General features: G+C 55.2%; 4 protein-coding genes across 4 annotated transcripts; all 4 read left to right on the top strand.

Annotated features, from left to right (window-relative positions):
- The first annotated feature begins 1127 nt into the window (after positions 1-1127).
- QBC33DRAFT_533905 (putative malate synthase) lies at positions 1128-4111 on the top strand. Its single transcript, XM_060427499.1, has 6 exons — positions 1128-1932; positions 2015-2592; positions 2682-2839; positions 2962-3204; positions 3327-3557; positions 3687-4111. The coding sequence occupies exons 1-6, from the start codon at positions 1572-1574 to the stop codon at positions 3742-3744; spliced, it is 1629 nt and encodes a 542-aa protein (XP_060285063.1). The 5' UTR covers positions 1128-1571; the 3' UTR covers positions 3745-4111.
- A 7312-nt stretch (positions 4112-11423) lies between these two features.
- On the top strand, positions 11424-13337 carry QBC33DRAFT_362478 (uncharacterized protein). The gene has a single exon (XM_060423933.1). The coding sequence runs from the start codon at positions 11666-11668 to the stop codon at positions 13220-13222; it is 1557 nt and encodes a 518-aa protein (XP_060285062.1). The 5' UTR covers positions 11424-11665; the 3' UTR covers positions 13223-13337.
- QBC33DRAFT_362479 (uncharacterized protein) lies at positions 13338-13793 on the top strand. The gene has a single exon (XM_060423934.1). The coding sequence runs from the start codon at positions 13453-13455 to the stop codon at positions 13714-13716; it is 264 nt and encodes an 87-aa protein (XP_060285061.1). The 5' UTR covers positions 13338-13452; the 3' UTR covers positions 13717-13793.
- Positions 13794-20958: 7165 nt separating this feature from the next.
- QBC33DRAFT_577281 (Ctr copper transporter family-domain-containing protein) lies at positions 20959-21629 on the top strand (the record flags this gene model as incomplete). The annotated part of the gene is made up of 2 exons (XM_060430973.1): positions 20959-21449; positions 21521-21629. 2 exons carry the CDS (start codon positions 20959-20961, stop codon positions 21627-21629), a joined length of 600 nt encoding a protein of 199 aa, XP_060285060.1.
- Between the last annotated feature and the right edge of the window lie 2903 nt (positions 21630-24532).

The raw sequence follows: 24532 nt of genomic DNA, 5'->3' as shown, positions 1-24532 counted from the left end.
CATGCCCGAACATCATGTCCATACATCCGTCCATGCCTCTGTTGTTTCCCTGAAGACTTGTTTCTCCTTCGCTACCTACTAATACAATGGATCATATGTAATCCATCTGTGGTTGGGGACCCCAGGCACAGAGACCAAAATGGATACAACAAGCTGGAATAATGACGTTGGTCTACAGTTGATTGATGGTTTATTGTACAATATTTTATTTTCCCCCTTCGAGCTCTGGGAGGACGACTGTGACCGGCCTGGCTTCCCTGATGGCCATCGCCAAGGCTTGGGAGGACCTCCATCGATGCGATGTACAAAGTAACTGTCATGGGGGCTCTCTTGGGGAAGAGGACTTGCGTATCTTAGCATCTCTCGTAGCTACAACCCAAGATTGTCCCTCAACATGTGCCGTGCCTTGTCCTTCCGGTGACATGGTGACAAAGCTGAGAAACTATAGGGTTCGGTGTTCCCGTTTACAGGGAAACGGGCAACGCCGAGCACCCTACTTGAGTTATTTGGCCCTTTATTTTATTTTTCAATCATTCACACTGGAGCAGTTCAACTACTCAAAATCCCGTGCTCTACCAAAAAGCATACGGGCCACCCACCCTCGAAAACTTGAGGTTGTCCTTTTAAAACGGAGCCTTACGGAGGAGTGGCACACAAAAAAGTGATACTATCCGCGCTCGGGTGGTTTCGGCTCAGTAGGTGACGCTGGTTAAGGAAGAAGGGGGGGAGACCTCGGCTTTGGGCCCGGTCGATCGGAGCGCCTTGGTCAAAGCAAACATATGGCAATTGCCCCGGCTCGACTCGGCCAACGTCCGAGGCCGCCAAGTAGAGCAGAACGATGATATCGGGCGGAAATAAAGACTTTCGAGCATCAATTGCCTCTTTCGAATGCCATCAGACCAGTCCTCAGTTTGTACCTGCTGTGCAATTGCGTTGTCGATCCTGGTGAAGCTCTACATTCCTACCCATACGTAGGGTGCTGGCGCGGGGTTCCTCCCAATGACCTCACACCCCAATTGCGGACCCCTCCTCAGCTCACATGTGAAGGTGCGGCCGGCAGCAGCTTCCCCACAGGCTGCCAAGCCTGGGCCCGCGGTCCATTCGTCCTCTCCCGAACGCCCGAAGCATTGTAAACCGCCACAGGTGTGGGGCTGGATAGCGAGCTTCCTTACTTGTCACCACATGTAATTGCCGAGACTGGCTCTGTCTTATCGTGTTTTCGTCATGACCCTTCAACTCTCGGGAACTAGGACGATCGAGCCCCCCATGGTAGGCTGGTAGCTCTGGTACAGTCATAAGAATGTCGAGTGGCTTTAAGCTTTATCATCCCTCCCTCTCCCACGCTTCGTGACACAACACCCTTCGATCCCTTTTATCGTTACTTTCCCTTCCCTTCAGACAGCCGATTCCGTTCTTGAAGGTCAAAAAGTGTAGGACGTAGATCGAGACTCGAACCTTGAACATACATATACGAACGCTACTGCTGGCACAGTTCAAGAGCCAGTTCCATCCCCATCGCCATCCCTAGAACAACCCCGGCTAGACGACTACCTACTCATCGCCTGCTCACCATGGCTTCCACCGACGCCATTCTCCAGGGAGTCGACGTCCTGGGCGCCATCCAAGAGCAGCACAGGAAAATCCTCACGCCCCAGGCGCTCGCCTTCCTCGCGCTCCTCCACCGGTCCTTCAACGCCACGCGCAAGGACCTAATCGAGCGGCGCAAGGACCGCCAGGCCGAACTGGACAGGGGCGGCCTGCCAGATTTCCTCCCCGAGACCAGGCACATCCGCGAGAACCCAACCTGGAAGGGCGCCCCGCCCGCCCCGGGGCTCGTCGACCGCCGCGTCGAGATCACGGGTCCCACCGACCGCAAAATGGTCGTCAACGCCCTGAACTCGGACGTGTGGACGTACATGGCCGATTTTGAGGGTGTGTTGCTCTCCCCACCCCCCGAGAAATGAGAGAGATGAGATGAGAATAGAACGAGCCGAAGCTGACTGATTCCGAACAGACTCCACCGCCCCGACCTGGGACAACATGATCAACGGGCAGGTGAACCTGTACGACGCCGTGCGGCGCCAGGTGGACTTCAAGCAGGGGCCCAAGGAGTACAAGCTGCGGACCGACCGGCCGCTGCCGACGCTGATTGTGCGGCCGCGCGGCTGGCACCTGGAGGAGAAGCACATCACGGTCGACGGCGAGCCCATCTCGGGCTCGCTGTTCGACTTTGGCCTGTACTTCTTCCACAACGGCCACGAGGCGGTCAAGCGCGGCTTCGGGCCTTACTTCTACCTGCCCAAGATGGAGTCGCACCTCGAGGCGCGGCTGTGGAACGACGCGTTCAACCTCGCCCAGGACTTTGTCGGCCTCCCGAGGGGCACCATCCGCGGCACCGTGCTGATCGAGACCATCATGGCCGCCTTCGAGATGGACGAGATCATCTACGAGCTGAGGGACCATAGCTCCGGCCTCAACTGTGGCCGCTGGGACTACATCTTCAGCACCATCAAGAGGTTCAGGCAGAACTCAAACTTTGTGCTCCCCGACCGCGCTTGCGTTACCATGACGGTGCCGTTTATGGATGCTTATGTATGCCTGCGCTGCTTCTTCTTCCCCCTTCCCCCCCCCACACCCCCCCCTTCTGAGTTAGTGACTAACCCATCATGCGACCTCCACAGGTTAAACTCCTGATCCAGACCTGCCACAAGCGGGGAGTCCACGCCATGGGGGGCATGGCTGCCCAGATCCCCATCAAGGACGACAAGGCGGCCAACGACAAGGCTATGGACGGTGTGCGGGCCGACAAGCTGCGCGAGGTCAAGGCCGGCCACGACGGGTATGTTATCCACCATTACAATCTCCGCTGCTCTGTAACCTCATCGGCAGAAGAAGCCGGATGAGGGGAATGACGATATGCAGTGCAGGGCCAAGGAGACGTGAGCTAATCTGAGAGGGCAGGACATGGGTTGCCCATCCAGCCTTGGCCGCCATCGCGTCCGAGGTCTTCAACAAGCACATGCCGACGCCGAACCAGCTGTTTGTGCGGCGCGAGGACGTCAAGATCGGCCAGAACGACCTTCTCAACATGAACGTCCCCGGCAAGGTCACCGAGGAGGGCATCCGGAAGAACCTCAACATCGGCCTGGGGTACATGGAGGCGTGGATCCGCGGCGTCGGTTGCGTCCCTATCAACTATCTCATGTGAGTTACCTTGCTTTGGCTTGACTCCCTCTCAACGCGCCCCCCCCCCCCTCTTTGAATTCTAAAGGAAACCTACACCCCGCCTCTTCTTCCCTTTTGGCTAACCGGTTCCCCAAAAACAGGGAGGACGCCGCGACGGCCGAGGTGTCTCGCTCGCAGCTGTGGCAGTGGGTACGGCATGGCGTGACCACGGCCGAGGGCAGGAGGGTCGACAAGGGCTACGCGCTCAAGCTGCTCAAAGAGACGGCCGACGGGCTCGCCGCCAAGGCCCCCAAGGGCAACAAGTACCACCTCGCCGCGCAGTACTTTGCCGGCCAGGTCACCGGCGAGGACTATGCTGAGTTCCTCACCACGTGAGTTGGATTCTTGCCCCCCGCCCCCCCCCTTTTTTTTTTCTCTCTCCGCTGCCCCTGTTTAGGGCGCGGTGGGTATAAATGTTGTTCTTGTTCAAGAGGTGCTGATGATTGCTCTTTGTTCTGCAGGCTCCTTTACGACGAGATCACCGCTGCAGGCAGCCCGTCTCCGGCGGCGAAGCTTTGAGATGGGGGACGTGGGAGAGTTTGGACAGTTTTGTTTTGGAATCTCGTTTTCCAAAGGAGGGAGAACAGAATCGCATTCATCTAATCTAGCTTTGGGGAGATTGGAGGTACTGGGGGGGTTTGTGAGTATGGATTTCCCATCAACCACCCGAGGACTCTTGAACTAGGAAACGGGCTCCATGTGGGCTGGGTCTGCCCGGTAGTTAATTGTAAGAAGCCACGATGGTATTTGACCGGCTAGTTAGGTCCGGAAGACAAACTGGTTGTCCCGAACTGCAGTGCCCACAGCCGGTGACATGGTCTCCTTAATCGAGGGGATAAACGTAGATCGTAGGATAACATAACGCCAGAAATGGGAGAAGTCCGAGGAGAAGCCTCATGTCCGGAGGTGCTTCTAATCCCTGCACAACTCATGCCCGCCGATCTGATCTGACCATCACCAAAAGGTAGTCCCAGGACATGATCGACAAACGGTGTTACCACCTTGGCTCTCGAGTCGAATCCTCGCCCGAACGAACACCCGCCCGTCATCTGTGGGACAATACCATACGTGGACAGCCCGGGGCTGGGGCCCCGAATGCTCACATTCCCCTGCGCCCTGACGGAGTCGATGTCCTTGGCAGGCCCCGGCCATTGCGTTGGTCTTGGGGGAGGGGGGAGTGAAACCCGCACAAGGGATCCGGAGTGCCGCGGTCTAGCATACCATGGGGACTGGCGGGGAACTGGTCTTGGCCGTCACCTATGCTCGGTCGGATTTACGTGACGGTCGGTTCCGAAGTTCGAGGAGAGCGGTGACCTGGGAATCAACATCCGTGACACACGGCTAGTCCCTGTGGCAACGATACTTCTCGACAACGAAACGAAGGATCAAGATCATGCACACAGAGGGGACATCCATGCCCAGAGAGAAACCATTGTCACTGTGCAATGGCAGAGACATCAACTGGAACATATTCGACTTCTCGGTGGCAGAAGCATTTTTAGAGGAACGAATAGCGGACGGGATATAAAGCCCCCCCATCGGCTCGAGGCGCCAAAACGGGGGCTAATGCTGCTCAAGACATGGCGAAACACACACGCCATGTGCCCATACGATGCAAGGGGGACGTCAACCAACAGTTGTGCCAGGACAAGGACAACGAGGCGGGGAGGAGGCAGCGAGGGTGTTTTTGATGTGAAGTATCCCCCCCGGGGGCTAGCGAACGTACAGGACCGTCGACTTATAGGAATGTGTGCCGGTTCACCTATCTGCAAGGCCCCTTGTCTAGCTGAGATGAGAGACCGAACATGTCTTAGACGAGAGTCGAGTAATGGTGAGTAGGGAACGGGGTTGGGTGTTATGCAGGGAGATGGAAAGGGAAGAGGGTGATGCTGTTTTGGTGGTGATGGGTGATGGGTGGGAGCCAGGATCTTGCCTTGTCATGAGATGGTGGCGGCGGCTCGGCGATCAATATAGGTGGTATTTGGTGGTGGTGGTGGTGGTTAGATCTACAATTCAACCACGTTAATGGTTGACCACTCCGTAAGCCTCCACAGTTACTTACGGTTAAGGTTATTTTGATCGGCACAAGGATCTCGGGATTTGTGACGAGTCGATACTCCGGCTCACCGCCCACAGGGCAAAGACACGAAGGGAAGAAAAGAGAAAGACGGGGTAGAAACCAGCTCTAAAAGCATATTTCACAGATTGGATCGATCATGGGATGTGTTGACCAACCAAGCAGCAATCAGCCGTCGGGGGACTGACTGGTGGAGGGGAGGCGGGTGGCCAGCAAACTGCGTTGGCGGTGTGTCTCGAACGCATACGCATCTATTCGCGATAGCCTTTAGCAGGAAAGGTCTTGCCAGGCGAGCGAAAAGGAACGAGATTGTGACGAGCGAGTTATTAGCTGGTGAATCACAAGGTTCCATTCCATTGGATGTGATGTGGTTTTCCTTCTTCTTGAGTCCGGCACCAACCAGGAACGCCAACCAGCAACAACACCACTACAAGCGCCGCGCAGGGATATGTGGCGCCGCCTCATCCCGCCGCCGTCGGCATTTTCGGTGGATCGATCGGCACTCCCACTTGCCAATCTGCGCCAGTCCAATCTCTCGACGACTCGGCCGCGTCGTTTCCGTTAGGAGCTAGTTAGCCCTACGTGGAGGGCCTGGCCTGCAATTTGACAGCGGGACACTGGGAAGTGGAAATACCGTTATAACTTGTAAATGGAATCCCATCTCCCCCTTTGTCACCTTCTGGAATTGGTCGTTGGGGCGAGGCGGGCAGAATGGGGGCTGACAGTTGACAACCATGAGCCACTAGGACAGGGGGCACAGTGAAAATGTGAATATATCTTGGCATCAGCAGTGTTGCCCCAGCTTTGTGCCACTTGACGACCGTATCTGGGAACGGATCTGGGCAATACTTGGAATCTTTCTTCCTGCGCACCTATCCACTTAGGACCCCTTGACCAGGTTGGCTTCCCAATTGGAAGAGATGCAGATGCGAGATGGTCTACCTGGGCAAGGTAGTCTGTCCTGTTCGGTTTTCCGAGGCTGCATTAGCTGCAACCCCTGTCCTGCGCCGTTGTACTGGCTGTACCTGATGGCGCAAAGGAGACAAGACAAGAGAGACAAGACAAGAGAAGGCGGGCCTACTGGCGATCGGGCAGGACCTACCGGTTTTCGTGTATGGATAGGTATGTGCCTGACCACGAGATTTGACCACGAGATTTGTCTGCTGCAGTTGATCCCACACTCAAGATTGGTGGTCCCCGTGCCGCGGAGAACTCGATTCTCCTCCGGGGACCATGGTATTACGGAACTGGGAAAGACAAAGAGAGAGAGACTGGGGTGGGATTCTGGGTCCCCCACCATCCATGTCCGCCGGACCCTGCGCTCCTCCCGGACGGGAAATCTGGGTTTGATAATTGCAATTTCAACTTGCATCGATTATTGACACGACGACAGCTGTGGTCAGGATTGACAGCACCAGAGCAGAGCATGACAATCTCAATACGATGTACGTCTGACAAACATCGCAATCTACCTCGCCGCTTAGGGTGTGCGATCAGTGGGTTATTTTTGGTTATTTTTGACAACCACCTAGCCTGGTTAGTGGAACCATTATTGCTCCATCTACGCATTATACATACCTTCATACTTTTGGAGATTTATCATTTGGCGGGCCGCTCGGCTTCCAAGAAGAGAATTACGTAGACTTTTCCTTCTTTTTTCTTCTTCCACCTCGATAGCGTCCGCCATGTTCCACCCTTGTTGGGATGGCAAGCATGGGGTGTGTGGTGAGATCGGCATGCCGAGATGGAGGCATCCCGCCGGTTGAGCAGCAGATCACGGTTACTTGAGCCGTCCTTGGTTGAGCACACTAACCTTGTTTGACGCCATGCAGCTATCTAGCAGTAGTGCGTGCCATGGGTCAAGTTCATTAGGTAGCCGGGGAGGCTGTGATAGAAAGTTGGCGGCTACTGTACATACCAGCATGGGTGGTCCCTTCTCGCCCAATCGGGTATGCCTCAAAACCAGGTGTTCCCTGCAAAGGAGACTCGCTGCTCATCTCGACAACGAATGTGCCAATCGTGTGGAAGCAATGCTTTATCTGGTAAAATGGGCTTCACAGGACGACCAGGCCGGCAATGCTCGTGTCAGGAAAACCTACTACAATAGGTGGCATTGGGAGGTTGATGCGACAGAAACGCTGGGAAAGAGAATGAGAATCGATCATCAAATATCACAATGAATTTGATGATCCAAGCAGTCGGAAAGATGGAGGCTTGGGGGAGGCGAGCTAATAATAGTGCGGAATGGGATTGGGGGGACACAGATCCACAAAAAGGGGCTGCGACCTGCCCTGTCGCCGTAAATTTGCGTGGGAGAAAAGTCCCCCGCGGTTGGCGCTAATGATGGATCAACGTTCTATTGGTTGGATGACCTAGAGGTATCCTCAGGGTACCTCCAGCTCTACATCCAGCCTGGGAGGACCAGCAGAGACGACAATTGGTCTTTGGCTCTTTGGCTCGTCAAAAATTCCCGAATGGAGAATGGACCATGTTCCGAGCTCCATGCCATGTTTCCAGCTGGATCTTTGAAATGCGCCGTACATAACAACAGAGACAGAACCCCGTTCAAAAACCCTCCACCAAAGCTTTGGCCCATGGGGTCGATAGGCCTGGCTAGAACGAAACGGGAGGGGTGGAAAATATCGCTTATATACCTAAGCAACCCATTTTTCTGGGCTCGTTGCATCGGGCCATACCTATCGAATGGGCCACCCCGGAAGCCGGGGATGCGATTTATTATCATGAAATTTGTACATACATGTACTTACGAGTCACCAATCCGCGCCGCGAAGATTCCCTGTGCTCGTCCCAGCGCGGCGTACGACCCCTGCGTTCGTGCTGCTGCCGCAAAAGCATAATCAACTTCTAGCTTAATAGATCAGACGGCACACTTTGCAGGTTCCTTTAGCAGGTGGGTTATAACCAAGCCACAACGTATCCCGAGCCGAAACCAGCTTTGTCTATGCCTATTCTGTATCTGCCACGGAGCGGGATGGTGGGGAACTGCCATATGGCTGAGAGCGCGGTCGACCGTCTCGCATCCTGTCTCTCCCGAAAGAAGCAACCTTGGAACCTGTCATAAAATCATACTCATAATTTACTGCTACAATGCCTATTCGTAGTGTACATATGTACTACCCGTACCTACTAAGGTACCTAGCAGTGGGAGAAACTCCGCACGCCGCCATCTCGTCTCGTCTCGCACGCGAATTTTGGCATCCGGGATGATCCCTGCGGATTCTCTGGCCATCCACTGGCTGATTCTCGGGCTAGGATCAAGCCAACGGACCTCCTGTAATCTCGAAGCTTCAGCTGTACATAGATTTGCGAGACCGGTCGAGCCTTCCGGAATGTCGAGATGGACTTTGCTTTAACCTGAATCGCACTAGGCGGCCGGGTAACAGAAGTGTGACGGCGCGAGGCTTTGACGATCGAAATGACATCGAATCGGTACTCCGATCGGCTGACAACGACCAGGTCCCAACCAGCAACCTACGGGTTGATAGATCGTAAGAACTTGCCCGGAAGTTGTGCCAACTGAGAGTTGTGCCAAGGGGGTTTAGGCAGGAATGTACAGAGTAGTGAAGTACAAGGCCATCTCCAAACCTGCCCTTCAAGCAGCGTTTACGAACACAACATCAATGACAGGAAGCCAGGTAGTGCAACTCGCTCGAGGCCCGCGCTCCCTCATCAAAGAAGCATCCTGGCCCCTGGAGACGCCACGGGCCACGGGCCCTGGGCCATGAGCCATTTGGGGGGGAAGGGGGGAGGCGTCGATCTGGTTGCATTGCCATTGCCGTGTGCGGCTACTCCCATGGCCCAACATGAGTCTTTCTTCGCATTCTGAGTTGTTAATGATGGGCTGCCGGTATTGCTTCTTCTGGCCGGGGGGGAGTTTTGCCATAATAAGCACAGGGAAAATCAATAAGGGGATTGCGGATTGCGGATTACGGAACTGCGCGCTACTGCAATTGAAAAAAAGGGAAAAAATAAAAATAGTCACAGTAGGGAGGCTGATCAATATCAATTCCCACATTGCTGGAAGGGCCTAGCCCGAATCGAGGCGGGAATCACAGTGCGGAGGGTCGCCAAGAAGCAATATAGCGCAGGCAAACATGGGATATTGGGTGACGGCGGAGTGGCCCATACGTACATTGCAAGGGTAGCCCGGGGGACGGGGGTGTCATCCAGCACCACCACACAACTCCGTGCTGAGGTGTGGGTACGTACCCTACGCTAATGAGCACCCTTAGCTGCAATGCGTCGGCGCGGGCTGGGTTCCCTCGTACCATATTTATTTCCCTATGATTCGCACGTCGCTTTTGCTTTGTGCACGCGCTTGTGGGCGTGAGAAGATGACCAGTGACCAGTTGACCCGAGCCACAGATGCCTCCTCCTGCTCCTACTGCTGCTACTGGCGTTAGTCAATCCCGCGGGCTGGTAAGTAATAATCGGGCATCGTCACCGAATAGGCACTCCTCCTACATAGTACATATATGCGTCTTGGTGTATAATCGGCAATGCCATGGGGCCAAAAAGTGTCATGGATTTTTGCGGCTGTCCAAGTGCACCCACCAATGGATGCTGACTGCCCGGGGACTCCCATGCTCACAAAGTCACTCCAAGGTTAGGGGCTTGTGAGTTGAGGGTTGTGGGGAGGCTGGGCGTGATCCCGGAAACTTGGTGCATGCGAGCCTGCGAGAGCGAGATGGGTTGCTGGGTTTTCTCACTGTAACCTTGGGGTGTCTGACCAGATCCGAGTGCTAGCCTTGCCCTGGCCTGGCCTGGCCTGGGCCACTCCTTGTCTGGGTATATCCCATGTACCTTCACTCCAGACCAGGAGTGCCTATTCGTACCCGACTCAGAACTGCGAACAGCTACGTTAGCAGCCCACGGACACAACCTAGAGCCGCCTTGCCAACTTTAAGGCTCGTTTTGACATAGTACTGGTGTGGAAATACCCTTGCATCCGCCCAATTTTGAACAACAGCAGCTGATAACTGACTCTTACTGGACTGCGTAGTAGTCTTGGGTCCCCCCAACACCAGCCGGCGCCTCATCAAGGAGCCAAACACAAGCCAACCCCGGTTGACGTGCTGCACCCTTCAAGCTAGCTGCTGCGTAGTCGCTACCTTATCCTAGCTAAGTACTACTTACAAAGTACTGGCACCGCACTAGAAAAAGAGGCTACGCGCCACTCCCATTGACCAGGGGAGTTACATACCACTTGAAAGCCGCCTCACCCAGCTTCCCATGCATGCCTCCCCAGATCTGTGCACCACAGGTCGGGTCCAAGTTTCTTGTTTGAACGCAGACTTTCGTCTTTCTTTTCCATGAGGGAGTCGAGATACTGACTGCGTACGTGCTGCTTATCTTTCCTCTCATCTCTCTCTGCTGCTCTCTCTGTCGACTAGCTTCGATCGGCACCGAGGGAGAAGAGCAGAGACAGATATTCTCAGTGCGCTGTGCTGGCTTCGGCATCTTTTGATACGACTGCTGCTTTACGGGAGACGGCTGAGGCTGGTGCCACTGTTGCTCCCAAGGCATTGTCACAGGGACTGCCTGCACTTTGGGGAACCCCACGATACATTCCTCCAGTCCAGCCCACCAGCAAGCCAACAAACCCTGTCTTAGGCTCGGGTGGCAGATTGGGTGGCTTCTTCCGCACACCCAGCTCCTTTCAGCCCTCCCAGACTAGGACCTCGCCAGTCTGAGCCAAATCAAAACCACCCGTCGTTGGGGCTTGCAAAGGCCTCCTCTGCGAGATCTGAGAGGCTGACTTGCTGGTCCCTGCTTCCCTGCTTCCACATACACCCTTGAACCCTGGCCGACCCCCAAAGGGGCCCTGGACCACCAATAATTTGGCCCTTCCGTGCCATCCCATATAACTCAGGCGGACGCCTCCGCGGCAGCCATACGGCGGCGATCGGCACCCCACCTCTCTCTGTGTCAATTCTGAAGACCTAGCACCACCTCGCCAAACCTATAAGACAAAAACAGAGCCTTGCCGCCTCCGCGTGTCTTCCTCTCTGCTGGCTTTTATCTTCCACCACTTCCCCAAGCCATACGCCAACTGTAGGGGCGAACACTCCCTTCCCTGTGCCCCTGCCTCCCCGGTCGCCACATCCAAGTCCCAAGGCGGACTTGTCCAGTCAATACTCCCGCGAGAACCCCGGGTGTGCTGCAGCCCCCACGAGAACCCCAGCCGCGAAGCCCCTCCGACCTCTCAGCCAAGGAGACACTGAGCTCCAAGCCGCCGGCCGGAGTCACTCCCCGGCACCGGTTGGGACAGCGACGGAGAGCACAAAACACCTCTCGCGCGGCACCCCCCCTGGGCGTGCCGACCGGACTTGGCGAGTTGAGATGGAGGCACCGAGTTTCGCGTCCCGGCGGCCAGCGGCAACCTCGCTGCCAGCCTTTAGCCTCCCACCGCCGGACATCCCAAGTACGAGATACCCTGCTTCCTCTCCTAGGCCGACGGCGCCCACCAGCGGTTCCAGTGCTCAACATAATCACCTGACTTCATCGTCACTCTCTTCTCCACCTGCCTCGCAATCCCAAGCCCCTCCACCCTTTCCCACTCTCTCCAGTGTTCTGACTCCTCCCTCAGGGGTAACTACCGACGGACTAAGCCCCCTCTCTGCAGGCGTCCATAGTGGGAGTTCCCAGAGCTCACAGCCCGCCTCAACCCCCGGAATGTACTACTCGCACGTGGCGTCGACCTGGGCCACTCCCGGTGCTTCGTCCTCCCCTTACGGGTTTTCTAGCAACGGTGCGAACCACTCCGGCAACTCTTCCCTTGTGCAGCCGCCGTATCCCTCCCGTCAAATGTACCAGACAGCCTCTCCCTCGGTGCAGCAGCACTTCGGGCGTACAGCCGCATCTCCGGCCACCACAGATGGTTTGGCGACCCCCTCGTATGCGGAATCATCGAACCTCCTCAACCCAGCCTCGGGCGGGGGCGCCCCTCAGCAGTCACAGGGTCCGCAACAACAACAGCAGCAGCAGCAGCAACAACAACAACAGCAGCAGCAGCAGCAGCAGCAGCAGCAGGTCTCAGCCCCTCAAAACACGCCCACTAGTGGGCCACCCCCCGCGGATAACAGCTATCGGCCGCCGCATCCATCGGGGTCGTATTATCCCCCCTCGACGGCGGCCCAGCAGCAGCCGGCCTATTCCGGCTTCGCGACGAACCCGGGCGCGCAACACTCCCCAAACGTCTCTTCAGCGCCAGCATCGAGCGCGGCGCCACGCACGGCACCGATTCCAGGACACCCGGGCTCGCTCTCCGGCATGGCCCCGCCAATCGGCTATGGGGCCCCTGATCGACCTCACCAATCTTCCTACACCGGATACCACATGCCAGGGAACCCGGTGTTGTCCAACATGCACCACCCGGGAACTCCGTTGGCCATGGTAAGCGGAGTCGGTAGTATGGGCATGCCTCACGGATATAGCCCGCACGGGCACCACCACTCCATGGGCATGTACGGGCATAGCCACAGCCACGGCCACGCGCAGCCGGCCCCGCAGCAGGACCGTCCCTTCAAGTGCGACCAGTGCCCGCAGAGCTTTAACAGGAATCACGACCTCAAGAGGCACAAGCGCATCCACCTCGCGGTGAAGCCGTTCCCCTGTACCTTCTGCGAGAAGAGCTTCTCGAGGAAGGACGCGTTGAAGGTGCGTGACCGTCACAAATGGGGAGGAATGCAACAATTCACATCGCGCGGGACATTGCTGACACTTTCTAACGAACAGAGGCATCGGCTCGTCAAGGGCTGCGGCGAGAAGCAATCGCCGAGTGACGGCGCAAGTTCGGGGACAGGCGCCACCGAAAGCTCGCCGCCGGACAAGTCCGAGGCCATGAGCGACGACACGGAGGGAAGCCCGAGAATGGAAAAGAAGGAGAAGAGGCAGTAGTAACTCTTGGTTGGCCGACGACGACGACGACAAGGGAGTGCAACTCGGAGACACTGTCCAGCGGCGTTTCCTACTCCCCCAAAGTTCGAACTACCTCTGCGAGTCGCCAAGCGATTTTCCACGGTTCGAGGAATCGTCGTCTACAATGTTTTATCCGTCGCGAAGCAACAACTGATCGCACCTGTTGGGGAGTTTGGTAAATCCGGAATTGACATGGGGAAGAAATCATCATGATAAAAAATGGGTTCAGGAAGGGTCATGCGGCGTCAAATCGGCTTCTGGTCCACGACAAAACCTCCCCGATAGAATATGCCTGCAACAGCAACAACAGCAGCAGCAACAACCGAATGTTCGCGCGTGGGATACCGTTTTTTCTCGCCATTTACTTCACTTATCTACGGACAGGGAGCAAAGCTATGGGACGTTCGCAACATTATGATACCAATTTTCTCTCTTTTTTCTTCTTCGTTTTTTCTCTCTCGTTTATCTTCTAAACCTCGTCACCCCCGCGACTGCATATAATTTGCGCATTCTATCGCCGATCGGCTTACCTTTCACTTCGTCGATCTACGGACATTTTAGGGTATCTTTGGGGGGCTTTAGAAAAGGGTTTCCGTTCTAACTGCTATCGTTCTATTTACTGTATTCTAGGTTTCTTTATTTTGGAGACTTTCGCTCAAGGAGTTCTGTCGGAAAGGGAAACGGGAAAGAAGAACACCAAAAGGACGGGGAAGGCAGGGATAGTTGCGAAAGAGGGCCACCCTGGGTGTACGAGAGAAAACTACGCTGACGACGACCAACCTGTTCTTGTTTGGGACGCCTCTCTCCCCCCCCCCCCCCTCCCCCCGGAAGGTCCGACGATGCCGAACTCGGCAGCCGAGGACCTCGGGCATGCTTGGTTGGCGCTTGCCTTGGGCGGCTCGGGGGTATTTTCACCGAGTTTGGATAACACTCATACAAAGGGCCGGGACTCGTTGGGTAACTGGGCGAAGAATTGCTGACTTGGTACTTACCAAGCGAGGATTGAAAGGGCCGAGGCGGCTGAGGGCGTTATATTTTGGCTGTTCCTGGCGTCTACTCGTATGATACCCATTTGGAATGCATTCGAGAGATAATCAATGGGGAAACGGACGGGCTGTGTACGATGAAATAATTGCGTGTATCATTTTTTAATCCTTGGGCTAAGCTGACAAGACAAGACATGAACATGACTACCAGAGTAATTAATTAATTCTGACCTGAGAACGACGTCGGGCGAACGATCAGGGGGCGGTAACATACCTGCTCAGCCCAAGAAAGCCAAGGATATCGGTCAAGCCAGTGCCGTGTGCCCCCTGAAATCCTTGTTTTTCTGGAGGTCTACGGAGACCTCCAATTCGTTCCTAGCTCCAACGTCCCGGTCGAAACGACGAAGCCACTTTTGAGCCACCAACACCACAAAAGCTTCACCCCGGACCCTTGACAACTAGCCAACCTAGCGATGGATTTACCAATGAAACCAGTGACAACTCCGCTTATGGCAACTGACTACGGACGTATCTATGTACTGATTCAAACCCAAAGACGAGATCGACGGCAGGGGACACCTTCACTAGGAGTTCCCCGAGACACGCATACTAACAGCCCGACCATGCCATTCCAGGTGTATGTATGTACAGGTATTCCTGCCCCCAACAAGAACAGCGAAGAGGGAGAGAGAGCCCACACAGCCCCTGCCTCACATCCTAGTGCATGGAATGTCGCAAGGCCTGCGTACATATATGCTCAATAGTCTCCTGCGGCTGAGAGGAAAACCCACAAGGGGCTGTGAGACCGGTCCGTCTGGGTAGCAAACGCCAGCCAGCCCCATGCCCCTGGCTGGCGCTGCTGCTGCTTTTTCTGGTCTAGTACATGTTAACAGCAAACGGTCATTTGTGATAAACGATACATGACACTTGGTAATTCGATCGTATCGGTGGACGGACACCACCACCAAAGGCAGGGAAGACCAGGGAAGAACCGGACACGGCATGACAAGGGACGCCCTCCATGAGGCCATGTCATCGGAGAAGGACATCCCAATCTGCTGCAGAGGCTAAATAACAGGTCCTCGGCGTGATTTGGTTAGCGCACAGGGGAACACCCCCAGAGATTGACGAAGCGGTAACGCAGCGAGCACAGCGCTCGATACCCTACACCACAGTCCCGTGTTACCTACTACTCCACCGCCTGCTCTAGATGCTGGATACTGAATGCGCAGCGCCGCAGATCTTCGTGTAGCCTCATCTCTAATAAATCGCATCTCATCTCGCACCTTAACGGGAGACAAGGGGGGAATAGACACCTAAGGCGCTGCCCTGTCTGTCCCCACCTCTACCTTCCTAGCCTAGGCCCGCCTTCTCCTCAGCCCTAAGAGGAGTTTCTGCGCACTTAACTTAACTGATAACCGGAACCGAGACAGAAACCTATCTATCCCTCTCCCACGCCAAATATGGTGCAATTCCTACCGGTATGACTTGGCACCTAGGGGAGCGAGCGAGCGAGAGAGGGGCGGTGGGGCTTGATGGGGGGCGGGGAGTCTGAGCCTGGAAAGCCACCTCCGTGTGTATATACTGCAGGTAGGTAGGTAAAAGTACCGGAGGCGTTGCTTGTCACCCACTAGGCCGCGTAGTCCTCCCCCCTTCCCATGGACAGATTAGATACCCAACTACCTAAACCAACCCCGCGAGCACAAGAGCTGATGCTGGTGACACTGTGACGAACTAGAAGGCGTGACAGACATATCGTCGAACATACATAGAGGGGGGAAGGGGTGCGTGTGGTGACGGCGAAAGTCGCCATTGGGCCCCCGCCGTGACCTGTGGGCCATGCAATGCATGGGTGGGGATGGTTGCTGGTTGCTGGTTACTCGTCCCATTGCGTTGTTTGACTTGGTCTTTTTCTTTTCCTTGTTTCGCCACTCGTTCCGACGGCCTAATGATTGGTGCGTTGCACATGCAACAGTCGACGATGTGCCATGTAGAGTCTAAGGGGGTAAACTCGATATAGGGGGATTGGGGAGACTTGGCCTCTAGTTAGGGAGATTGGTCTAGATTCAACTTCTAAAGACTAGAGAAGCTCTACTAGCAGGCTAGGTCCGCGACGGCGCGTATCATGGGGAAACGGGCTGCTTCAAATGCGGAGGTGACATGTTTGTTCCCGTCGACCCTCCCCTCCTCGTCCGCCTCCGCCCCATCCTCTTGAGCGCTAGCTCAACTAGTGACCAGACGGGCGATACGCCGGCTGTTGGCAATCCTCCTCGCCGCCACCCTGCCGCGCTTCCAGCCTCTCTGGTGGGTATGTGGGTTGGCCCCCTTGTCGGATCTGTACGGCGTGTGCTCTTCTGTGCTGTGGCGTTGGATTGGGTGACAGTGAAAGAAGGGCACATACGGACTATCCAAAGGGCCATTCAAAGGGCCAGGCGGATTATCCATTCCTCGGCTTTGGTGGACTTCTAACTTCATTACCACAGTCTGCGAAGCGCGTATGCCATTATTGAGTTATTGAATTGAATCAATTCCTTCTGGAGCATTTTCCTAGTCACTCCAGCCCTTATTTCCGCGGCAGAGGAATGCGAGCGAGGCTACTGACTGGTGGCGAGGAGGTCGTCGCTCATCGCATCCCTCGCCCGAGAGGGGCTTCGCCTTGACGGTGACCAAAATGTCGATCGCCCCTACAGTCCATCCAGATCATGTTTCGACGGGGAGAAGGAGGCAGCTTGGTGCAGCCCGTCCACCTCCGGGTTTCTCCGCCTGTCTCCTCTTCGTCCGTCGTCGGGATTGGTCACGACAGCAGAAATTCCCGGCTTACCTGGATCAGCGCTACCAGGGTTGAGTGACATGCAGTCAGACGTATGAGCATGGAACTGGCGACGAGTGTTGTCACTTCTTCCTCGAAACCCTGAACAGCCTATGGACCAACGGGGCTTGTAGCGCGCCGGGGACACAGTCATACAAGTTGTTTGATAATCAACTCATGTGTGTCCTTTCCGCTCCATCTCGCTCCGCTGGGGCATCATGGGATAGGTATGCTTCGTTCAACGGTGACATCTGCGATACCCGCATCCTTTGACGTCGATATCCACCCGGGAAGTTTCAGCAGCCTCAGCCTCGGGTGAGCAGCACACGTCACATGCTGCTGAGGGCCCCTATCCCAGTCGGAGTTGCACCTAGTTGCGCCAATTCTGATAGTTCAGGTCCCTTGGGTCTACTTCTGGGCATCTCGTGAAACCCCAATTTGCCAGACCGCAATTGTCGATCTCTGAGCTGACCTCAGAATAGGTAAAATGACATCCACGAAATGGCTGCAGAGGCGATCCTTCCAGGGAGAAACACACCACCGCATATCCACGCCTTGTGACTCCTAGGGTGTTGGCATCAGGGCCGCACAACAGCAAACTTGAAGCTGCGTGGCTTGTCGTCGAATTAACCTCGCCCGCGATGTCGAGGGGATCCCGGCCCATTGGTTTAGGTTGGCTGCAGTTGTATCCACTTTCCCCAGCAGGAGCCCTAGTGCACTGCCTACACTTGCGACCCGTCATGCAAGTTCCCATCAGGCTATATGATATCCGCCCCCTCCCCCCTGTCGAGAGGCCAGGTTTGGGAGGGGGGAGGGGGCCCCCGGGAACTGCAGTGCAGCATTGCTGATCGACATCTCGCCGGTTAATTTCACCCTACCGGTACCAAGCATGCAATGCGCGCGGACTGCTAGACGGGCTGTGCCTCGCCCATCTCACGGGTGGACAGCATAGGCATAACCGCCTCCTCCTGCTGGTTGCTCAAAATCGTCACTCGCGCTCCGCCTCTCAACGTCGGAGATCAGATATTCGGCCCCCGCCCCCCTGCTAGAAGCCCTTCTGATTGCAAGATCTTGAAAAGCACCTCAGGCAATTTGCCAAGTTGGCTCTTGCTTGACTTGCGATGGAATTAAAACTAGCCTTATCCGGTATCGAGCCGAACGGAGAAAGCCGAGCTCGGCTTTCTTACCGCTGCCGCTGCCGCTATCCACGGCTCTGCATTATCTTGGTGTAATAGGAGAATCTATTCTCGTCCGTCATTGTAGCCACCCCCTGTGCGGCACCGAAGTGCGAAACAGCAGGCAAGGCTGGGGAACAGCTACGGTGGAATAAAACAATCCACCCTTTGGCTTCTCCCATATCACCCTTTTCATGGGGTGGAAGGGGGTGGAGAGGGGAGGATGAGACGGGGGAGTGATACGGAGAAGAAAGGACTACTCTGCCCTTCTGTTCCGAAGTCCCTGGAGTATATGCCCATCCCCAGTTTTCTGCAGCGACAGAAACACCTTGATGGACGCATGGCTTAGGACGGCCTGGGGTCTCTGCGAAAGGGGACCAGGCCCGAGGGAGAAGAGAGTACCAACCCCCTGGCCGGCCAACCGGAGAAGTAATAACTGCGCCGAGATATCCCACGTCCAAGAATATGTCCCCAGATGATCCTGCTTGCATCACCATCATTCAAAACTCGACCTCTTCTAATATTCGGGTACTCCCGATATTCGCCTAGAATCGTCGCCGCCGGCTCCGCCACGACTTGAGTTGCCGTCACGGGGATAGAGGATAACATTGGCCTCGGTTCCAACCATGCCCCCCCCCCCCCCCCAAAATACCGACCTGCCGCGATATAGGCCCCAATCCGGTGTATTCGGTGAAGTCATTGTGCTCAGTGCAACAGCGAGTGAAGGTCCACAGTTAGCCAAAGGTCTTAATCTCGGTATCTCGACACTCCAGGATCTGAATTCTCGAGCCATCATCGATCGGCCCTCAGTCTCGACAGAAGGCGGACCATCAGCTCCGGGCTCGTTGATAATAACACACTCTCAAGCTGACTCAAGGTAGGACATATTCGCAGTGGCGGGTGCCGCATACAACTCCCACCAGGCCCTGATAAATCAGGGGCAACGTCGTGCAACACTGGCACAAATCATGCTTATAGACGAATTTAGAACCTATGTTTCTAAGATGAATCTAGATCCAGGCCCGTGGAGTGCGAACACCGGATGCGCAGGCGAGAGAAAGGGGTGGCTGGAAATAGCCATGCTCGGCGGGTTCACGACCGTCAGCCAAGCAGGCGTGGATCGAGGCTCAACAACTCATCAGTCAGTCTTGGCCATTACAGTGTTAGAAGCACATTGGTCGAGGACTCTGCTAAACAGTCGTCCTTCGCGTGTCCTGCTGACCTGATGGTCTCTATAGGGACGAGTTGGAGCGCCGAAGAGCTCGTGATACTCTTAAGGGGATCATGCATGGAGGATGGCCGCCTTCGCGGCCCTGTCAGGACAACATATGTATCGCCTGAGAGAAAAGAGCCTGAGGAATCCGAGTTTTGCTGGAATCGGGCTTGGTCTTGTGTAAACCACAACAGAGACGATGGCCCTCGAATTGGACAATCGGGTCAGCATGTTCATGATATCTCGTCTTTCCTTACTTGAAGTATGGATTGGACTCGACTCTGAACAACCGATGGCTACATCACATCGACCCTCATTCTGGTCGTGACATGGCCCTTTCTCCAGCAAACAATGTCCAATCAGCAGGGATTGATCAATATATATCGAACCCCAATGTAGATGCGAATACTGGAAAATGGCTAGGTAGTGGGGATCTCCCTTGGAAACAAACACACGTCGCCGCCCCAGGTCTCATCACGTCGACGACATTTGAGCCGAGACGGTTTCGCATTGCTGCGGAGAAGGAAGAGCGCTCCCGACCTGGCGCTATTGTCTCCATGTTGCGGTATTTTAAATCAGGCTGCCGAGAGAGTCCCATAACCAAGTCGAGCATGATGTGGACAGGAGTTTGCAAAAAAGTGAAGCAGTGAATAAGTTTGACAGAAGCCTGGATTCATGCCCCGAGGGCATTTACAGGTGAGGTTCCGTTCTTGGTAGGTGAGCATGTTTGCGCTCTGTTGCAGAGCAAGTATCGGTACTTCCAGGGGGCATGGCGCTATCGATTCTTGAAATGCCCTAATTGGAAGGAGAGCCTGGAGATCAACAAGGGTCAGACACCCATCCACTGGAAACAAGCAACTGGACCGTCTTGCTGGTAACAATGCGGCCGACTGGGTAAGAGGTAGATAGTAACATTCAGCCCAACTTAAATTTCCTACATATTGTGCGTCTTCCGTACCTACAGCGGGATTTATTTTGGTACGCTTCTAGGTCACTTTGTATGTACCTCGGCAGGCAATGCAACGCTTTTCCCTTCGTTAGTGACTGGAAACGCAGACCGCCAAGAACTTACACCCCCACATGAGCACGTTTCTGGGTCTCACGAACCTGCTCATAATCCAACAAAAAGGACCTCCATGACCCCTCAAGTTTGTGCAGACAGTTGTTGGTTCCAGTCTTCAGTCTTTTCAATGCGAATGCATTTGGTATCTTGCGCAAACCCGCTCGAGCCACAGTCAACTTGAGGATATATAGAATTGCACGCCACGGCCATCGCAACTCCCACGGCTAAACTGGACTTTTTAATATACGGACGAAAGGGCTAGACCACTCAAGCTGAGCGCACTGAGAACCGGAGCCTCCTTCGCGTCACCCAACGACCACATACCTATTTCACTCCTGCCGAGACTTAAAAGTCTCCCCCTGGCTTCTCGTCTCATCCCCTCGAGGGGCCCAACGCTCCTTCAGGAATTGAGTATCCGCCCAACTTAGGGGGGTTCAAGTTCGAGGAGGCCGCAACCACAGCCAGCAACATGGCTCACTCACACGGCGGGTCCGATGGCATGGCCGGCATGGATGGCATGGGCAGCACAGACGGGTCGACCGGATCGGCCGACTCAATGGTGATGACCATGATGGCAGTCTTCCAGACCAACATCGCAACCTCCCTCTTCTCGACGCTATGGACGCCGGCCAACGTGGGCGCCTACGCGGGCACGTGCATCTTCCTCATCGTGCTGGCGACCATCATGCGCGGCCTGCTGGCCGTCAAGGGCTGGACGGAGGAGCGCTGGCTGGACCGGGAGCTCAAGCGCCGCTACGTCGTCGTCCAGGGCCGACCCGCCCTGTCCGACGGCCTCGCGCGCGACTCCCTCTCCAAGCGCATGGTTCTCAGCGAGAACGGCGTCGAGGAGGACGTCATGGTCGTCGAGAAGCACAAATACCACCAACGGCCGTGGCGCTTCAGCGTCGACCCGGTGAGAGCACTTCTGGACACTATCATTGCTGGAGTCGGCTATCTCCTGTGAGTCCTTGAATCGCGAAAGCACATGCGCGTTGGGTGGCGCTATTTGCTAACTCGGATTCTCCTTCTAGCATGTTGGCTGTCATGACCATGAACGTTGGCTACTTCATGTCTATTCTCGGGGGCACGTTCCTGGGGAGCGTACTCTTCGGCAGATACAACCTCACCTCGGCACATTAAAGTCCTGGGTGCCAGGGCATGATATTGATCAGTTTATTCATTTTACGAGCGTGTTAGCCACCATTTGTTTTATTGGAGTATTGTTTGGTCTCTGTGGATATCAATTGGGTGCTGGAATGCATCGCATGGTATCACTGTGCTGGTGGGGAGGAGAGATAGAATTGAGTATGGATACCCCCATGGAGAAACAGATGGGCTACGATCAAGGAGGCATAAATGACATCTGCTGCATTGGTCGGACGAGAGTTGAGAGCCTGACCATATCTTCTCCCATGTTCTCTCACGAACCTGAACTCTGGCCCGCCTCGATCACCTTACTTCTCACCGCATTCGAAGCTTTTTTGGTAGTGCGCGGGAAGTACGAAGTACCAGTACCTGGTGCGGGAATGGCCCGTGCAGAAATCTGCTCAAACCCGCGCAAGCCAACCAGGCCCTGGCTGGTTGCCCCACGCCTCGCCCCACCAAGACCCAACTCCTTGGTGCTCACTCAATTTCGAGCGAGGGAGCCGCATCATGATTGCGCATAATACGTTCTGCAACGATTGGCTTGTGTCCTGACCTGTCTTTATCTATTTTGGTCTCCCAGACCTCTGTCTGATGTAAGCTCTCGACTCCCCGTGAATGCCCTGGGGCTTCGATATAATGTTTCGTCGACTCGCTTTTTGCCGGGCCTCGAGATGATAGTCCACGAAGATTTGGTTTCCTGTCGTTTATGGAGGAAGTATCCTTTCCCTTACCTTTCCAGTCCTTTTCGCCTCTATCTCCCATTTGCAGCAATATCTCTGCACTACTGGATTGTCCTGCTCGCCAGTCGCGGTTGCATAGACATCCATGGTCGATGGAAGCTGTCATCGCTCCCCATATGATCTCTAGGGGCACGGGGATGTCTACTAGTTACCGGATGGGACTGCTCCCACAGCAGTCCTAGAGTCGAGTTTGGCAGGTGGTACAACGGCCGTTCTTCCAGTGGGAGATGCGCATGTTGACAGATGACCTTGAGAAGAGGATCCATTCAGGCCCTGACCCTCCAGCGAGACCCTTCCAGCAGTTCTCCGGGTAAGTGACGATAGGTTCAGGAGTTGAAATCCTCAACGGTGCGTGGCCAAGCTCAACCGGTTTGCGTTTCATTGTCGGCCACAACGGCTGAAGGTGCAGAAGTCAGATCCGAATCTCTTTATGGTGCCCGATTATACGGAACCCCTTGGTCAGTCTTCGGCCGAGATGATTTCTTCTTTCCCCGTTGGGAAAGGAGAAAGACTCGACTTCTACGACTGTCCCATGTTTCGGTATACACGCTGTACCATCCTGACGCAAGCACGCATTGGAGCCTTCGGAGAGATTCCAAGCATAGCCCACTCTGGCAGCCGTTCTTATTCAGTCAGACGCACAACTTTGTACCACGCATTATCGGCAAATATTGCGGGAGTCAAGCTGATGTTGGCTCGTGGGCAACTTGATACCTCGCTGTCTACCAACTCATGTGCATGGCTTGGCATGTAGCAGACCTTCTGGACGACAGACGGCGGCTCAAATAGATTGCCGCCCGAGATGCCTAGCTCGCGCCAAGGTACAGTCACTCCATCCGCACTTCACATAAATTACTTTGCTCCTGCGAGAAGTTCGAAGTCGATCCGTTCCGTGAACCCCATTGTCAGAAGAGAACCGATACTTGGAGCCTCAATTCCAAGAGTGACCCGTTCCCTCCAACCAGTCAAATGCAGGAGGTGACAGACTGCTACCAACCCTACGGACGCAGTTATTGCCGAGTGGTGTATTTTTTCATAGGATATGTACACGTAGGTGAAGCCTCCAAACCGGATAGTCAGTCATATAGTTAGAAAGAAGCGTATTTCTCCACACTTGACCACTCTGCTCAGACAAGTTACTGGCTTTCGGGCCATTTAGCTCCAACGTCCGGGCGACATCATCGTGCCGCCCATCAACGAGGCGGCACAGCCGCGGCCGCAGTAGCTGCCGCGGTCAGGTGCTCCTGTGTGCGTGACGGCCGGTCCCAGGCGCGACACAATCCGATCTACCTATGCAACGATTCCAGCCTCACGGTCGGAACGCGGGGCGACCTGCCTTACCAGGCAAGGCGTGCGGAGCCCAGATCTGGGGAAAAAGAAGCTTTTGGCGGCCGTTTTATTTTTATTTTTACAAAACGTTCTGTCCGTCATGGGAGAAAAGAGAAAAGAACCTCCCGCGCGGCTGCTCCCGTCGGCGCCGCGCCGGTCTGCGCCCCTCCCCGGGAAGCTTTGTCTAAAGTTCGTGCATCTCTTCAATCCGGATCTGTACAAGATCGGAAAACCTTTTTTTTTTTCTATTCTTCATAGGGCAAAGCGCCGGGGGTTTGAAAATCGCTTTCCCTGGCCTAAACCGAGTTGAGCTAGGGCGCGCCTACCCTACACCACACTATTTACCCCGTGCCATACCTACCTGGATTAGGTAGGTAGGTAGCAGGGTAGGTAACAGAAACGCCGGGAGTGGAGAACTTCGGTGGATCGAGAGGTATCGAGGATGGATCTCGCCGATCGCACGCTCGCTCGATCATACCCATCGAAAGTGGCAGGGCAGATCTCGGGCCTCGGGGAGTGCCGTCGTCAGGGCTCCTGCCGTAGAAGGCGGCGGAAGCGCAACAGAACACACGACATTTTTGACATAAAAAACAGCAAGGGGGGACCTGTGTATTTTAGGAACGTTTCATTACGAGTATGACTTGTCGTCTATGGGAAAGGATGCCTGCCATCTATCATACAAAGTGCCGAGGTATGGTATCTTCAGTTCCCCCATCTTGCAGATGTCGGAACGATCGCGGGCGACGTGCAGGAGACGGTGAAGTGAGCTGGACGAGTGAGCCATTAAAATCTTGGGCGGACCGCGAAGATGAGACTGAGCTGCGTGCC

Source organism: Phialemonium atrogriseum, assembly GCF_030411735.1.
Source record: "Phialemonium atrogriseum strain 8032-3 unplaced genomic scaffold QBC33scaffold_8, whole genome shotgun sequence".
NCBI lineage: Eukaryota > Fungi > Ascomycota > Sordariomycetes > Cephalothecales > Cephalothecaceae > Phialemonium > Phialemonium atrogriseum.
The sequence above is the reverse complement of the archived record's forward strand: the minus strand, read 5'-3'. Positions and strand labels throughout refer to the sequence as shown.

What these genes read in the sequence shown, in the direction of transcription:
- QBC33DRAFT_533905 (XM_060427499.1), top strand. Translation starts at nt 1,572, where the DNA reads ATGGCTTCCACCGACGCCATTCTCCAGGGAGTCGACGTCCTGGGCGCC. An exon ending in TGCCGTTTATGGATGCTTAT is followed by an intron (nt 2,593 to 2,681) that starts GTATGCCTGCGC and finishes CGACCTCCACAG; the next exon opens with GTTAAACTCCTGATCCAGAC. An exon ending in TATGCTGAGTTCCTCACCAC is followed by an intron (nt 3,558 to 3,686) that starts GTGAGTTGGATT and finishes TTTGTTCTGCAG; the next exon opens with GCTCCTTTACGACGAGATCA.
- QBC33DRAFT_362478 (XM_060423933.1), top strand. Translation starts at nt 11,666, where the DNA reads ATGGAGGCACCGAGTTTCGCGTCCCGGCGGCCAGCGGCAACCTCGCTG.
- QBC33DRAFT_362479 (XM_060423934.1), top strand. Translation starts at nt 13,453, where the DNA reads ATGATAAAAAATGGGTTCAGGAAGGGTCATGCGGCGTCAAATCGGCTT.